Source organism: Hyperolius riggenbachi, chromosome 7, assembly GCF_040937935.1.
Source record: "Hyperolius riggenbachi isolate aHypRig1 chromosome 7, aHypRig1.pri, whole genome shotgun sequence".
Classification (NCBI taxonomy): domain Eukaryota; kingdom Metazoa; phylum Chordata; class Amphibia; order Anura; family Hyperoliidae; genus Hyperolius; species Hyperolius riggenbachi.
Window position 1 is genome coordinate 161,446,671 of NC_090652.1, and position 18,224 is coordinate 161,464,894.

Here is an 18,224-nt window from a genome sequence, read left to right on the forward strand (position 1 = left end):
CCAGGGACACAGCGGGGACAGCGCGTACTTGAGCGCTGAGCAGAGCCGGGATAGATGGAGCGGCTGTGCGGGGAAAACGAAGGCTGCAACCGGCAGCATACAGGCCAGCCCCGGGTCCATGCAGGAGAGGGGTGAGGAGGACGACTACGGGGAAGGCGGCGGCAGCAGCAGGGACACAGCGGGGAACTGCAGCTGAGCAGAGGGACGCTTGCAGCAGTGGGGAGAGGTGCGCTTTGGGACTTTGGCCGGCCACGTTAGGTCACAACGCGTTCTGGCCGGCCAAAGTCCGAAATTCATGCACGTTTCTTACTTTGGCCGCATTAGCTGGCCACTTCGCATTCTGACCGGCCAGAACCCGAAGTGGCCAGACTTCGGGTTCTGGCCGTAACATATACAAAAAACATTCACAGCTAAATAGTAGGGATGGTCAGTGAGATGCAAATAATTCAGAGATGATGCAGAATTATAAAAATTTTATGCATCTGGAAAATGGACAAATAAAAATCCACCTTTGCGGGATTCAACCGGTTCATTTTAAAGCTTCATAAATGTGTATAATCCTGCATCAACCCTAAATTATTTGCATCTCGTTGACCATCCCTACTATTTAGTTGTGAATGTTTTTTTTGTATCCAAAGAAGCGAAGTTAATTACTATACAATGTATTACACGTTTTAAACAGAAAATCAGTTACTGTGTCCTGTTTTGCTCAACTGAAATCGGTGAAATGTTATGAAAGGAAAGACTTTGTTAGCAGCGGGGAATCGTAAATTTGCTGAATGTGGTGCCAAGTCTTACTGACAGACTTTACCCTAAAGTGATATTCCATCTTTAGTGGGAAAACAACTAGACAACAGCACTCCTATAATGTTTCCACATAACATAATCTTGTCTATATCTTCACTCCCCGCACAATGATACGATGCCTGGGTAGCTGCAAGGCCATGCATGCCTCTTTGTATGCTACTCTTTTGTTGGACAGAATACATATGGGAAGTATGTGATGTCATTTTCCCCCCCAAGTGCCAAATGTATCCACAGGTGTCCATAAGCTTTTTTTTTTTATCCATCCTTGGGAGGCCATTGTTGCCATACTCTTAGGTGACTGGACACCATATATCGCTAGCAGGCAGCAGAAGGGGTATTGTAGACTATATAATATGGAAACTTTATTGGAGGGTTGGTGCCTTCCAATACAGTACGTCTTTGTGTGATGGTGTCTGCCTGTTTTTTCGACCAGTTCAGCAAGTCACTTTGCGAAAAAAGTCAATTCTTAAGCTCTGTACATAAGCTAGATAAAATTTTGTTGTGGTGGCCAATAGTGATGGCCTCTGTCAAGAATCCAGTGAGCGTACACCAGCCACGACCATTCTGACGCCGATCAGCCTGGCGCTAAACCACCAGGGAACACTATATAAGGTAGAGGCACTAGACCTTTACTGAAAACATGAGGGGGGGGGGGGGCACTAGACCATCATCAAATACTATAAAGGGCAAGGGGAACAACCAGGAAAAGCTATAAAAGAGGAAGAGGGGCCATCAGGGAGGAGTCTTTTGCTGTGGTGGCTCTGGGAGCTATTTCGTTTAGAAACTGCTCTGTCACAGTTGTTAAAATGGCTTAAAAAGTATTGCTTTTCATTGTTGCGCTGGGCACCTTGAGGCATACAGTCAATGAAAAGTATGCTTAACCTCCACCGTTAAAGTGCGGATTTACCGGTAATGCACTGCATGCAGTGCATTACCATAGAGCAGCCCCTTATGCCACAGCGCTCACACTGCACTGTGAACGTCGCATAGGTAATGCATAGCAGGTGCGGTAAGCCACGTTACAAAGCAGCTGCTACAGCTGCACCGCAAAGCACCACTGTGAACGTGGCCTTAGGGCTAATTGGTCCAAGCCTTCTAAGGGTTTTTCGCATACCTCAGGATCAGTCAGGATATGTAAGAGTGCAGGCTAATGTTCGTGTTCTGCTAGTACCATGATTTCTGGCTGAACTCTATGAACGAATGTCCTTTTTTCAACCCAACAAACTATGTAATCATGGGTTTTAAGTGATATGACGTTCACTTTGTATAGATTTCTGTGAGAGAAGACTGTTCCTCAAAAACACTGACAGCCTTCTTGGCAATTAGAAAGCAGATTGTCTGCAAAAATATGCAAATATGTTAATATTTCGCCACAAAATATTTCGTCCTCTAGAGATGTGTCAGAGTGAGAAGCCATTGCAGTTACCCATGTGACTTTCCCCCTAACTGGCAAGCAGTTACACAACACCCACGATCCATGCTGTGTTGGTTTAGTAATAGGTCTGATGTAGGCATGTCATACTCTATAGAGATGGCGAGCTAAACTTGCTATGAGAACACTACAAGGACACTTTTCAAATAACAGAAATTCTGCAGTACTCATCTACTTATTTATCAATTCTAATTATACATGAAGAAATAAAGCTCTACTGCTTGTGTATTAAAATGTTTGTCTTACGGAACAAGAAACCATATTTACAGACAATGGCATGTAACGTGTTTTCAGCCATTTTAACATCTGACCGAGCAGTATCCAATCAAAATAGCTCTCGGGGTCACCACCGTAAGACATCTCGCTGGTGGTCTCTAGACACCTTTTATAGCTTTCTCTGCTACCCCCTTTGCCTTATATAGTATTCTCTGATGTATACAGTATTTGTGGTATAACAGCGTGCATCATCATAAGGAACTGCATGCAGTACCTAACTGCAACACACATGCGTTGACAGTGAAGCATACTTTACAGTATGCTTCAGTATGCTTCACTATGCGTGGATAACATGTGGCGCTACTTTACCCATTCGTTGCGTTGCATTCCTGCTGTAACAGGAAACTCAATGCCCACTGTGAACCCAGACTGAAACAAACCTCCCCCTAAGGGAGTTTCATATATGATGAGGGCTTTTGTGGTGGGCAGTGCTGATTAATGTACTCATCGGTGTGAAGTATGATGACATCCATCTTACTGCTGTCGATGCCGCAGAACCGCAGATTTGAAGTGCCCTACAAATCAATGCCAAAAGCACTCTGGTAGGCCCCAGGCCTTAGTGTTTGCGGCAAACTGTGGTCATTCCCCGGTCACCTTTCCCCGTTTCATAACACACCCATCCTCTGATTAACACTAACCTCCCCCTCTCATCTGCCTAACACTAACCATCCCACTCCCCTGCCTAACACTAACCTTCCCACTCCCCTGCCTAACACTAACCTCCCCCACTCCCCTGCCTAACACTAACCTCACAACTCTCCTCTGCTTAATGCCGGGAATACACGGGTCGATCCGCAGGATCGACCCCAGCCGCGTCCGCGCGGATCAATTGCCGCTCCTCCCGCCGGTGCTTCCTAATCGGCGCTCGATTCCCTGCCATTGTCCACCGGCGGGGATCGAGCAGGCGGGAGTCGAGCGGCATTATCGGGCCAGCTGAATATTATCAGCTGGCCGGATCAGCTGGTCGATACACGGTACAGAAACGTACCGTGTATCCCAAGCATAACACTAACCATCCTACTCCCCTGCCTAACACTAACCTCCCCCACTCACCTGCCTAACACTAACTTCCCTCTCTCCTCTGCCTAACACTAGCCTCATCTTTCCTCTGCCTAACACTAACCTCTCTTCTTTCCTACCCAACGCTAACCTTCCCCTCTGTGATATAAATTCTGCCAAGTCACAAAATGTGCTATGACTCCACCTTTAAGCCCAATCTACACGATACGATTCTTTGTGCGATTCAATTACGATTCTATTTACGATCCGGTTAAATCCAACATGTCCGATCGGGATTCGATTCGATTTGCCATTGCAAAACAATGGCAAATCGATTTGCATTGAATCAGATTCCGATCGGACATGTCGGATTTAAATTGGATCGTAAATAGAATCGTAATCGAATCGCATCGTGTAGATGGGGCTTTAGGGTTGGGGCCCTCTAGAAATTGCAAATCATATTCTGGAGCAATTTCAATGCAGTGTTGGGTCCTGCATTCCGTGAATGAAATCACTCTGAAAATGCAAGCACTGCAGTTGTGATTTTTGCACATTTTGGGGAGTCACTGCCATAGACTAACATTGGCAAAGAGCTTTTGGAATTGCCAGCGATTCCTAGATGCAAAAATCGCTCCAGGAAGATAATTTCAGGTGACAAAGTTCAGTGTGTACTAGGTCTTAGTTTAATGTAGTATTATAATGCCAGAAGCTGAAAGTGACATTTTTTTTAAAAAAAAATTTTATTATGCAGAATTGCAGAGTTCACAGGGGTTTTAAACATGGAATTGTAAGAGAAATATATGATAAAATACAATTGTATTTGCTGCAAGCTGAAATGAGGGAATTATTGATGGTAAGCACAAGCCATGCCACCTCACACTTTCTAGCAGTTTCCCTTCTTTCCTGAATATCATGGCCATCTTTCTCTTAGACCAGGGAATAATGTGAATTATTCAGCTATATCTGCCTACTACTGTCACTAGTAACAAGGAAAATGGAGTGACTAGTAATGTGTCTTTCTGCTCCACCCACTCATGACATTCTCCCCATCATGGCCCATTTACTTGTATTGTGAATCTTGCATTGTTTGGTGTACATTGTCGGAATGCATTATGGCTAGAGGCTGCAAGAGGGAGTATTTCTGTGGGGCTGCTGGAGGAAGAAAAGCAAGGTCTTCCGCAATAGAAACTTGACTGAGCTTTTATCTTTTGCTTATGCTAAAAAGAAAAATAGTTTTATTTGTTGCTGTCTCTACCCTGTGTGGGGGGATTCTGTAACTTTTTGTCTCTGGTAACGTCACAGGAAGTTGGGGGGAAATCTTCTCAGTGGGAACATAGCAATAAAAACACTATTTTACAATGGCCTTTGTCCTGTTCAAACAGTTTCTAAAAATGATTTCTCTTCTCTAGAAATGACAAAAGCACGGAAGTACAATTATTGGAGCAATGAAACAAGAAAAGGGATATTTGTACTGTGTTTTGCGAACGACTAGATTGTGAGCCCCTCTGAGGGACAGTTTAGTGACAAGACCATAAACTCAATAAACTCTGTACAGCACTTCGTAAAATGTCGTTGCTATATAAATACTTAAATAAAATAAATGCTCATGTGTGCCTTATTGAGTTTTGTACAGTCTTGTCAGTGTATATTTTCTAGGCACAAACTTGTATACTGCATGGAGAGGATGTAGCAGACCACTGCTTTATTAGGCAAAGTTAAAAAATGTTAAAATTATTAAACTTAGCAAAAAATGGCTATCCTTAAGATATCTCCAATAAGCTGTTAAAAGTCACCAGTGAGTTTTAAATCCCCCACCCCACCTTTTTTGAACTACCAACCCACCCCTAAATTTCCTTCTACACTGCCTTCTTACTCTTCTCTCCTCACTCTGACCAGTTCTGGCTTAACCAATTTTCATCCCTACTAGCCCTCTTACTCCTTTCTTCCTTTTTCTTTTTGTCCTACTCGGCCCACAGTATATACCCAAGATTTATGTATCCTGCCACCCCAATGTTCTGTTTTTTTTTTTTTTTTTTTAAGGGGGGGGGGGGGGGTTAGGTTAGGTTATCCCTTAATCCCTCCTGTTTTTGTGCCACTTTTTTTTACCAGTCTCATCCAACCACCTTCTACACCACCTACTGGTTCTAAAAACTACTGAGCACCCCCAACCATAACTTTGTCATTGTCCACCCACCTATCTTACAATCCATGTTGGTTGCCTCCCTGATCTTTTTCCTACTCTCTGATTTGTGCTCATATTTAAAATGAACGTTCTCTTTGGTATATTGAATACAGTGGTAATAATACTGCATATATAATGTTACATATATATAATGTTTACTGTCATCATTAATGCAGGCTCTGTTTCTTTGCAGGTGCTCTCACAGTCGGCCTCGTCAGGCAGTGTCAGACCATACATGGACGTGACAGGATCTGTATTCCTCCCCGACTTCCACCGGAGTGGGTTACCACGCTGTTTTTCATCATCATGGGAATTATATCATTGACTGTTACTTGCGGTTTGCTAGTTGCATCCCACTGGAGGAGAGAAGCTACGAAGTATGCTCGCTGGATAGCATTCACTGGCAGTAAGTATACCATGTTAGCTTCTGCCATTTGGAATACACAGAGCCTGCAGTCAATGTGTTTAATTTACAAAGACTCTCCTCAATTGGAGGACATAAAGGATTTTGCACACTTGTGCTTCATTTTTCAAAAATTAATTGGTTAGCAAGAGTTTTTCTTTTTACTAAAGTTCTTAATAAAAATTTTCTTGGCCCGGTTCCAGACTGCTAATTGGCGGAAGCGGTGCAGTGCAACCAGGGGGCCCCACCGCCAAAAACAGGCCTTCAGGGATTACGGTGTTCGCTGTAATCCCCGTCTGACAACTAGCCAAGCAGGAAGTGACACTCACTTTCTGCGGCCAAAGTGATCACATGCATGGAAGTGTATTGTTAAAATATGCTTCCGTGCATACACGACTCGTAAAACTTGCGGCAGGCATTTTAACACCCATAGACTTACATGACTTCTGGTCCGCCGTGCAGAGCCTCACGGTAAGGTAGGTTTGCCCTCGCGTCGGGGATGCAGCAAAAACTTCACTTCCGTCCAAGGTATGAATGGCCCCATAGACTTTCATTGCCCTGCAGTGGGGTACGGTAAAAATGCCTCATCATACCACCCCAGTGTGAAAGGACCCTTAAGGTTCTCACAATTCCTTATGTGTTACCTGGTCTAAATCTCCAGATTTCTGACACTCCTACATAATGGCTTCTGTATTTATTTTAGATGCTTCAACCACTTAAAGAGACACTGAAGCGAAAAAAAAATATTATGATTTGTATGTGTAGCACAGCTAAGAAATAAAACATTAAGATCAGATACATCAGTGTAATTGTTTCCAGTACAGGAAGAGTTGAGAAACTCCAGTTGTTATCTCTATGCAAACAAGCCATTAAGCTCTCCGACTAAGTTAGTCGTGGAGAGGGCTGTTATCTGACTTTTATTATCTCAACTGTTCCTGGACTATTTACTTTTCCTCTGCTAGAAGAGAGGTCATTACTTCACAGACTGCTCTGAAAGACTCATTTTGAATGCTGAGTGTTGTGTAATCTGCACATATTATAGAATGATGCAATGTTAGAAAAAACACTATTTACCTGAAAATAAAAGTATGAGAATATTTTCTTTGCTGCTAATCTTCTAGTAATTATTCATAGTACACAACCAATTCACTATATCATATTTTGTTTTTCGCTTCAGTGTCTCTTTAAGTACCTGCAGTCTTTGCCCCCTTAAGGACCAGAGACCGCTGGTACCAGAAACGGCGGAACACCGACGCATGACGAATCGCCGCACATAATCGCCACACGTCAGGAACCTGGGCCACCCACTCTGCTGTCTCTATGACGGCAGAGTTCCTGTGAGCCGGTCAGGAGCCGCTTTCATTGGCTCCTGACCCTGCCTATTATAAGCCAATGGGAGCTGCTTACGTTGGTAGAAAGGGTCAGGAGCCAATTAAATCCGCTCCTGACCCACTCACAGGGCTCTGCCGTTATAGAGACTGCAGAGCGAGTGAGCGGCAGCAGGGAGAAAGCGACAAGATTGACGGGAGCAAGGAAAGTGGCGAGAACGCGCTGCATCAGATGATTGAAATTTACAGGAGATGAAGAGATGGTAATGGGTTGGCATTACAGCAAACACCTGATGCGTGGAGCTGTGGACCGTGTGAAAGTGTGCACTCCTCATATGGCAGCTTCACTAGCAAGCTCAAGTAGTAAAGCAAATGCAGTGTAGAACAAAGGTGTGAAGCTGGCACTGCTGTGAACGCTGATTTATTGGTACAAAAATGTATAAAAAGTCACAAGTGCAGACTTGCAAAAAATGACGAATACAATGGTGCACATACCAGAGTGAGAGGAGGCACAATACTATCAAAATTATTTTGAGTATTTTCTTGCTTGCTGGTGGTCTAAAAGGCAGTTTATTGACAATTTTGAAAATATCACCTAGGAGAAAAAGTTAATTGCATATGGACCTAGGAATGCTGTCAAGCTATATAAAGATGTTTTTCTTACTCATTTGGACTAGGCCTTTAAAGCCACAGTTCACTTTCCTAGATTTTTCATTGCTAGCAAAGGTGAGTAGGAGACTATACTATATACTATACTATATACCATTACTGACACAGTTTAATTTTATGCAGTTGTTCCAGAGAAATTCCCTTTGGAAACATTGGTCATGTGATCTGCATATACTGTAGTCTATGTAACAGGTGACAGAACAAGTTTTTTTTTTTTGTTTTTTTTTAGAAAGTCTTTCTAATCACTTGCCCATACCTACTGCCCATACCTACCTCCTCCCAGGTCTCCCTCCTGAAGAGCACAGGGAGGAGGTGGGCACTGGGCAATGCCAGCTCTTTGTTCACAGTAGAATACAGGTCTTCCCTGCTAGTTTTTCGGTGACTACTTCCTTTGTGTGATGTGTAAATAGATGAGGGGTTTAGACAGAACATGGGCTGCTAATCTGTCCAGTCAAGCAACATCTGACATTCACCCAATATGCACTAAATAACATGAACCTAAACTTAGTGCTTTAAGCCAAGCTGTCCTGGAATTATTAACCTCCCTGGCGGTTTATTTATTTTGCCAGGGAGGCTGCAATGTGTTTTTTTTTAAATTAAAAAAAAAAATATTTCATGCAGCCAACTGAAAGTTGGCTGCATGAAAGCCCACTAGAGGGCGCTCCGGAAGCGTACTTTCGATCGCCTCCGGCAATCGAAAGTAACAAGATAGGCCGCAATGAGCGGCCTATCTTGTTTCGCTTTCCTCGTCGCCATGGCGACGAGCGGAGTGACGTCATGGACGTCAGTCGACGTCCTGACGTCAGAGCCGCCCGATCCAGCCCCTAGCGCCGGCCGGAACTGTTTGTTCCGGCTGCGCTGGGCTCGGGCGGCTGGGGGGACCCTCTTTCGTCGCTGCACGCGGCGGATCGCCGCGGAGCGGCGGCGATCGGGCAGCACACGCGGCTGGCAAAGTGCCGGCTGCGTGTGCTGCTTTTTTCAGAATGGAAATCGGCCCAGCAGGGCCTGAGCGGCGACCTCCGGCGGCATACCCCGAGCTCAGCTCGGGATTACCGCCAAGGAGGTTAAGAAAAGATCTTGTGGTGGGTGTTCACTTATGACTAGAACGGTACAAACACCTATTTACTTTCATTTCAGCACCCCCTCTATCTTTATAATTCAGTCCAGAGTTGCATCCCACCTTTTCTTGTTGTGGTTCTCCAGATTCACAAACATCAGTGTGTTGATGTTTATGGCTTAACTGCTGACATTTATTTGCCTGAACTACTGAACAGCCGTGATCTTACCGTATTACATCACCCAGAATCTCCCAGCATTCTGGGATTAACACCACCTGATCTGAACTGGCCGTTTGATTTCCAGCAGCGCTGCAGCAGACTACACTGCCCATGATGCAAAGTGACAGTGTGAGATCTTGGGCATGTGGTCACATCACTACTCCCAACTAACCAGATTGTCATCCCCGAGGGCTGACTCTGCTGAGGGGGTAGGGGCCCTCAAGTTACTGTTGCGCTGGGGCCCCTGCGCCACTCAAACTGACCACTTAAACACCTAAAAAAAACTTTTTGCTATTGTTCAAGCAGCTTATAAGACTAAGAAGTCAATCCAACTGTTGGATTGGCTTCTTACCAGTCTTATCAGCTGCTTGAATAATCGCAAAAGATTTTTTTTTTTTTTTCTTTAGGTGTTTCAACTTGTTTCACAACAAAAGCTGTGAAAGCATAAAAGACCGCTTTTGAGTGTATGGGGCTTAGCAATTCTAAATCTCCTAGGCCAGTGTTTCTCAACACTGTTAAGGTAGCCATACATCGAGCAACTTGAAAATTTGTTCCGCCAATGCATGCCCGACCGACAAAGTGACCAATTTCGGGACGGAAATTGGTCGCACTGTCGATAGCGCATGCTGCAGAATGTCGGGCCGAAGTTGGTCGTGGCGTGCAGCGGTACGGCGGCCAATTTCGGAACGAATGACGAAACCACCCGCCACTGCCACCGCAATGTATAACTGTTCCTTTTTTTTCTCCCAAGTTTTTTCTCCTGGGAGATAATTTTTCATCTTCTGTTTAAAATTACTTTTTAGCACTTTGCAAAAAGTACACAAAAGTAGGCAGAATACCGTAGTACTGTCAAAAACACTTGGAGTATTTTCTTGCTTGCTGGTGGCTTTACCACTTGCCGACCGCCCCCAGCCGATGGGCGGCGGCAAAGACTGGGCCTAAACGACCGCAATACGCCCATCGGCGGAGGCGGCGGCGGGCGTGGTTATGCGGCGATCTCGTCATTCGTGACGCGATCAGCCGCCGGGGACTGGTTACTAGCACCCGGATCGCCGCATGGATTAGGTATAATAGCCTTTGTAATGCATACAAGGCCTATTATACAGGCTTCCTCCTGCCCTGGTCATCCCAGTGTCCGAGGGACCACCAGGGCAGGCTGCAGCCACCCTATGTCGCACCCAAGCACACTGATTTTCCCAACCCTGCCCCCTGATCGCCCACAACACCCCTCAGACCCCCCCCCCCCTGCCCACTCCCCAGACCACTGTTTGCACCCAGTCACCCCCCTAATCACCCATCAATCACTCCCTGTCACTATCTGTCAAAGCTATTTTTTTTTAACCCTAAACTGCCTCCTGCTCTCTCCTGATCACCCCCCCCCCCGTGTACTGTATGCCTCTATCCCCCCTGTAATAACCCACTGATCACCTGTCAATCACCCATCAATCACCCCCTGTCACTGCCACCCATCAATCAGCCCCTAACCTGCCCCTTGCGGGCAATCTGATCACCCACCCACACCAATAGATCGCCCGCAGATCCGACATCAGATCACCTCCCAAGTGCAGTGTTTACATCTGTTCTCTCCTCTAAACGCCCACTAATTACCCATCAATCACCCATCTATCACCACCTGTTACTGTTACCCATCAGATTAGACCCTAATCTGCCCCTAGGGCACCCAATCACCCGCCCACACTCTCAGAACGCCCTCAGACCCCAGCCCTGACCACCTCGCCAGTGCATTGCTTGCATCTATTTCCCCCCTCTAATCACACCTTGAGACACCCATCAATCACCTCCTGTCACCACCTGTCACCCCCTAGCACACCTACCCATCAGATCAGGCCCTAATTTGCCCCGTGTGGGCTCCTGATCACTCGGCCAAACCCTCAGATGCCCCTCAGACCCCCTTCTGATCACCTCCCCAGTGCATTGATTGCATCTATTTTCCCCTCTAACCACCCCCTGAGACACCCATCAATCACCTCCTGTCACCCCCCTAGCACTATCCATCAGATCAGGCCCAATACAACCTGTCATCTAAGAGGCCACCCTGCTTATGACCGGTTCCACAAAATTTGCCCCCTCATAGACCACCTGTCATCAAAATTTGCAGATGCTTATACCCCTGAACAGTCATTTTGAGAAATTTGGTTTCCAGACTACTCACGGTTTTGGGCCCGTAAAATGCCAGGGCAGTATAGGAACCCCACAAGTGACCCCATTTTGGAAAAAAGACACCCCAAGATATTCTGTTAGGTGTATGATGAGTTCATAGAAGATTTTTTTTGTCACAAGTGACCCCATTTTAGAAAAAAGACACCCCAAGGTATTCTGTTAGGTGTATGATGAGTTCATAGAAGATTTTATTTTTTTGTCACAAGTTAGCGGAAATTGATTTGTATTGGTTTTTTTTTTTCACAAAGTGTCATTTTCCGCTAACTTGTGACAAAAAAAAACATCTTCTATGAACTCACCATACTCCTAACAGAATACCTTGGGGTGTCTTCCTCCTAAAATGGGGTCACTTGTGGGGTTCCTATACTGCCCTGGCATTTTAGGGGCCCTAAACCGTGATGAGTAGTCTAGAATCCAAATGCCTCAAAATGACCTGTGAATAGGACGTTGGGCCCCTTAGCGCACCCAGGTTGCAAAAAAGTGTCACACGTGGTATCGCCGTACTCAGAAGAAGTAGTATAATGTGTTTTGGGGTGTATTTTTATACATACCCATGCTGGGTGGGAGAAATCTCTCTGTAAATGGACAATTGTGTGTAAAAAAAAATCAAATAATTTTCATTTACAGAGATATTTCTCCCACACAGCATCTGTATCTTTAAAAATACACTACAAAACACATTCTACTACTTCTCCTGAGTACGGCGATACCACATGTGTGGCACTTTTTTGCACCCTAAGTGCGCTAAGGGGCCCAAAGTCCAATGAGTACCTTTATGATTTCACAGGTCATTTTGCGACATTTGGTTTCAAGACTACTCCTCACGGTTTAGGGCCCCTAAAATGCCAGGGCAGTATAGGAACCCCACAAATGACCCCATTTTAGAAAGAAAACACCCCAAGGTATTCCATTAGGAGTATGGTGAGTTCATAGAAGATTTTATTTTTTGTCACAAGTTAGCGGAAAATGACACTTTGTGAAAAAAAAACAATTAAAATCAATTTCCGCTAACTTGTGACAAAAAAAAAAAATCTTCTATGAACTTACCATACTCCTAATGGAATACCTTGGGGTGTTTTCTTTCTAAAATGGGGTCATTTGTGGGGTTCCTATACTGCCCTGGCATTTTAGGGGCCCTAAACCGTGAGAAGTAGTCTTGAAACCAAATGTCGCAAAATGACCTGTGAAATCCTAAGGCTGTATTTCCACTTGTGCGGTGCGAATCGCCGAGGTAAAAATTCGCATGCGGATGCGAAATTCGCATGCGGGTCCATGCGAATTTTCATGCAAATTCGCACGCGAATTCGCATGGATGACGATGTATGCGAATTTAACCATGGCACTGCTGGTGTGCTTTTCCATTGTTTCTATGCGAATTCGCATGAAAATTCGCATGAAAATTCGCATACCCAAACCTCATGCGAATTTCCTATTTAATACATTGTATGCGATTCGCATAGCGGTATGCGGTATGCGAATTCTGATGGCTCTGCCATGCGAATTTTTTCTGCACAGAAAAACGCAAAGGAATCCTGACAAGTGGAAACAGTCCCATTCACTTGTATTGCTATGCGAATTTGCATGCGAAAAACGCATGCGAATTCGCGATAGTGGAAATGAGCCCTAAAGGTACTCATTGGACTTTGGGCCCCTTAGCGCAGTTAGGGTGCAAAAAAGTGCCACACATGTGGTATTGCCGTACTCAGGAGAAGTAGTATAATGTGTTTTGGGGTGTATTTTTACACATACCCATGCTGAGTGGGAGAAATATCTCTGTAAATAGACAATTGTGTGTAAAAAAAAAAAAAAAATCAAAAAATTGTCATTTACGGAGATAATTCTCCCACTTATTTTGTCGCAAGTTAGAAGAAATGGAAACCTTTTTTTTTGTCACAAAGTGTCATTTTCCGCTAACTTGTGACAAAAAATAAAATCTTCTATGAACTCACCATGCCTCTTTGTGAATACTTTGGGATGTCTTCTTTCCAAAATGGAGTCTTTTGGGGGGTATTTATACTATCCTGGAATTTTAGCACCTCATGAAACATGACAGGTGGTCAGAAAAGCAGAGATGCTTCAAAAGGGGAGAATTCACTTTTGGCACCATAGTTTGTAAACGCTATAACTTTTACCCAATCCAATAAATATACACTGAATGATTATTTTTTTTAATCAGACATGTAGCAGAATAACTTTCGCGCTCAAATGTATAGGAAATTTTACTTTATTTGAAAAAAGTCAGCACAGAAAGTTAAAGTAATTTTTTTGACAAAATTCATGTCTTTTTTGATGAATATAATAAGTAAAACTCGCAGCAGCAATCAAATAGCACCAAAAGAAAGCTGTATTAGTGACAAGAAAAGGAGATAAAATTCATTTAGGTGGTAGGTTGTATGACCGAGCAATAAACCGTGAAAGCTGCAGTGGTCTGAATGGAAAAAAAGGCTCTGGTCCTTAAAGCAGTAGGATCAGCCATACTATTCCAGCGAAAAAAAACACATATATAAGTAGATAAATACTTGATCTACTTACATAACACATGTATTATACTGTCCACGTTTTGATTTCAGTGAATGTTATATAGTAAATGATGAGAATTCTGTTCCTGGTGGGGGCCATGTCTTTTGCCCACAGTAAAGGCTAACTCGTGATGTCATTTCTGCCCTTTACTTTTTTTTCTTGTCTCCTCCAATCACTGAGTCACCTCAGCCTTGCTTGTAAACACAAGTGAGTAGGGGATCAGGTTTCAGATAAGCAGCAGACAGGGAAATAAAGGGAAGAGGAGGAATATATTCTAGATAAAAAGAACCCCCAACATGCAATTCTTTGGCACCGACTACTAAAGAGCCAGTGTTCCTAAGGTATATGATAACTCCAAATCATAACAGCAGAAAAGGTTTTGAAAGTTTTGAATGCAGGATTAGCATCTTTATCACTTAATACAGTCAGACCAGTTGATGTTGAAATTTGATTTTTATGGTGACAATACCGCTTTAAGGGGCGAAAAGACTGTGGTCATTAAGTGGTTAAAAGGCATTTTATTGTTAAGGTGTGAAAATATCACCTAGGAGAATGAGTAAATTGGATCGGACCAGGTCCTAGGCCTTAGAAAGTTGAAAGATAGACCCATTTAGTTTTATTTATTCTCAATAGATCACCTTGCATTTGCATTTACTTAGGAACATGTATTTGGTGGTATATGGCTTCTGTGTTAATTATGAAAAGATTTATTTTTTCTAACCTTTTTTTTTTTTTTCTCCACAGTGATCCTTTTCTGTATGGCAGCATTAATATTCCCCATAGGATTTTACATCAATGAAGTTGGTGGACAACCTTACAAACTGCCCAACAACACTGTAGTTGGGTCTTCTTATGTACTTTTTGTCTTATCTATTTTCTTTACTATAGTGGGACTATTATTTGCAGGCAAAGTATGTTTACCTGGCTGATGTACAGGGGAAGCCAGCAGACTTTTCTCTGCAGTGGACATTACACCTTTGTTGGGCGGGAAGGTGGGGAAGGAGGAAACCTCCAAGGACATTGCCTTCTCAGGAGAACACCTGAAAAGGGACTAGGGGACTGAGAAGACACTAGACATTGACTTGTTCTCACTATGCACTTTGGATCAAATGGAGAGCCTTTCTTTCCACAACCAAATACAAATATCATAGACTGATCTCCTGAGCATATTTTATGCCATCAGGTCTGCACTGTGACGTGGACTCGTGAAGAACAGCGCTTTACACTGATAAGCGAAACTGACCTTTATTACTGTACCTGATTCCTGTTTTCATTGTCTGCAAGCATAGGAAATGAAGAGGAAACTAATCCAGAGTATTTATGAACTTTGACCTAGGAGCATTTCAAGTCAGAGTGGGGCTGGCCTCACTTAAGAAGAGAGATGGTTCATTGGAGGATCACCAATGTAAGACTTGCTAACCAGAGAGTGCATAACACTATGGAGCCTAGTGCTCAAAGTCTGTTCTAGCCCTGTGACTCCCTATGGCTGAAAGCTTGGTTTTACAAAATGGCTGTGCACCTGCCTGTTTCATGTGCTTTGGGGTTCCACTGTCCAGCTATAGAGGGATTTGCAACACATTTACTCTCAAAGTATACTGAGGTTTTTTTCTTGGTACTAAATCAGGGGTGGGGGTAAACAAAAACAGTCTGAACGGGGCTTTGAAATACAAAGGGAATGTTGAATCCCTTTTAGCAGCACACAAGATACTGGAATACACTACTCATTTCTTGTCAAACTCTGTTGGGGGAACTAGAGGATAACACTATAACATTCTGGGGTTGTGACCTCTTCATTTATATTTATAAAAAATATATATTTTTGCTGACGCAGTATACGGTGTAAATACTGGCAGTTCTGGGGAAGAATGCTAATTGCTTTGCTAGCAAAATCACTGTGGAGCGCCAACTGGAACCCATAGATAACTAAAGCCATTTTCTTGAAGACTGCATAGCGAAGAGTCTTCGGTTTACCTCATACTTCGTAGCAGCTTTCTGCTTTTTCTGTGTATGTGTGTGCATTTTTTTAATGGATAAAAACAGATATTTCTTAATGCATTTTTCAATTACATAACATTTTGTCATATCATGAAAGGAAACAGAGGTCATTATTTTATACTTGACCTTTGAGAATGTGGTTAAAGTGCTGGAACTTTTTAGGTTGATGGTTTGGGGAGTTCACACACGCTTATGTGCTGAAATGATTACCAAGCATGCGCTGCACAGTGACCGTACTATCGACTTTATAGAGTTCAAATCTGACGACTGCATGCTTGGTCAGTATTATTTTGGAAATGCGCACAAGCACATTCTCAATCTTGGGTGCAGTGTACTGGAAATGCATTAAAGGAATGTCCTGGGATATATTCAAACTACAACTTTTCTTCTGTTTTCTCTGAATACTAAATCATGGCTACTTCTACCTTGCTCATCTCAGCGTACTCTGCGGCAAGTGAACGTTCCAATTTCCCAGCAGAAGTTGGTATCACCTAAATATTGGTGGAGTTCAGGTATTACGAACCTCCTAGTTCATCTAACCAGATCTAGCTGCTTTTTACAATCCAAGTGACACATTTAGGTGTCACTTTCTTTTGGGTTTTCTTTTGTAACACTTACTGGCAGTATTTGTAGTCTGCATTGCAGAGGATTTCCAGTATTTTTAAAACTTCTTTCTGATAAGTTCAGAAAAGTAGAATTTGCCAGATTAGGGTTGAACTTCAGTCCTCAGTGTTAAGCTTCGTACACACGTCTGATTTTTACAAACTACCGGTCATCAGGGGGTTGTTCTGACAAGTTTGCCGGTGTGTACATTCTGTTGTCAGGCTGATGAGGCTGGTTTTGACTGATCCGCCGAGTGGATCAGTCAAAACCAGCCTTATCAGCCTGACGACAGACTGTACACACCGGCAAACTGTCGTCAGAACGACCAACCTGACAACCCGTAGTTTGTAAAAATCAGGCGTGTGTACGAAGCTTTAGTTGTGACAATGAGTCTCACTTACGGTCATAAGTACTACTTCTAATTCAGTTTATGCGAGAATCCTCCCAAGCCCTGGATGGTCTGCATTCCTCCCCATATGAGAATTCCCATTCCCTGGAGTTTAGGTATGGGGATGAAAGATAATGCCCTATTTTTAATTCAGGCTTTTCAGTTGTGAATGCTGTATCTGGTAAGTGAATAGTACCAGTAAATAAACTCAAATCCAATAAGATGATTGGCACAATCATGAATTGAGCCCCCATGTTGAAAAACCAATAGCTAACAGTTGCAGGTTCCCACTTATTTGCTTGAACTTTCATTCTCTGAGGATTACTCAAGTCATAGTTGAGAAGCTCTCAGAGAAAAGACAGAATTTGTCCTATACACCAGCTAAGCCTTAAAGGATACCTGAAGTGTCATGATGAGATAGACATGTGTATGTACAGTGCCTAGCACACAAATAACTGCTGTGTTCCTTTTTTTTCTTTCTCTGCCTGACAGAGTGAAATATCAGGTATGTAAGTGGCTGACTCAGTCCTGACTCAGACAGGAAGTGACTACAGTGTGACCCTCACTGATAAATTCCCCTTTTTATCGCTTTCTTTCTCTCAGAAGCCATTTTCTGCTAGGAAAGTGTTTTATAGTTGGAATTTCTTATCAGTGAGGGTGACACTGTAGTCAGGACTGAGTCAGTCACTTATATACCTGATATTTAACTCTTTCAGGCAGAGAAAGAAAAAAAGGAACATAGCATAGTTATTTGTGTTCTAGGCACTGTACATACCCATGTCTATCTTATAATGTCACTTAGGGTATCCTTTAAGCTCACAATATTCGACCCAGAGTTGTGCATAAAAAGCTCCAGCTCCTGAGTAATATACAGCAGCGTCAAATAATAGAATGCTGTAAGTAGGTGGAATGTTACAAACTACAAATCTTTGTTGTTTAGTACTGTTATACATATATTCAGCTGATGGGCAGCATTAATTAACCGCCTTAAAGAGAACCCGAGGTGGGGTTCTAAGAATATCTGCACACAGAGGCTGGGTCTCCCTATACTGGCCAGCCTCTTATGCTATCTCAATCCCGCCTAAGTTCCCCCTGCGCTCTGCTATGCCCTCATAAATCACAGCCGCGCTGTTGACCCGCAGCGGGCTGGGTTTACCTCTGTAC

At 43.5% G+C, this 18,224-nt stretch overlaps 1 protein-coding gene across 1 annotated transcript in view; it reads left to right on the forward strand.

Annotated features, from left to right (window-relative positions):
- MOSMO (modulator of smoothened) overlaps nt 1–16,899 on the forward strand; it is a 108,386-nt gene extending 91,487 nt beyond the window's left edge. The window contains exons 2-3 of the mRNA XM_068244823.1: nt 5,890–6,102; nt 14,819–16,899. Of these exons, the coding sequence (XP_068100924.1) occupies nt 5,890–6,102; nt 14,819–15,003 (398 nt within the window). The 3' untranslated portion in view covers nt 15,004–16,899. The remainder of the gene's footprint in view (nt 1–5,889; nt 6,103–14,818) is intronic.
- The last annotated feature ends 1,325 nt before the right edge of the window (nt 16,900–18,224 follow it).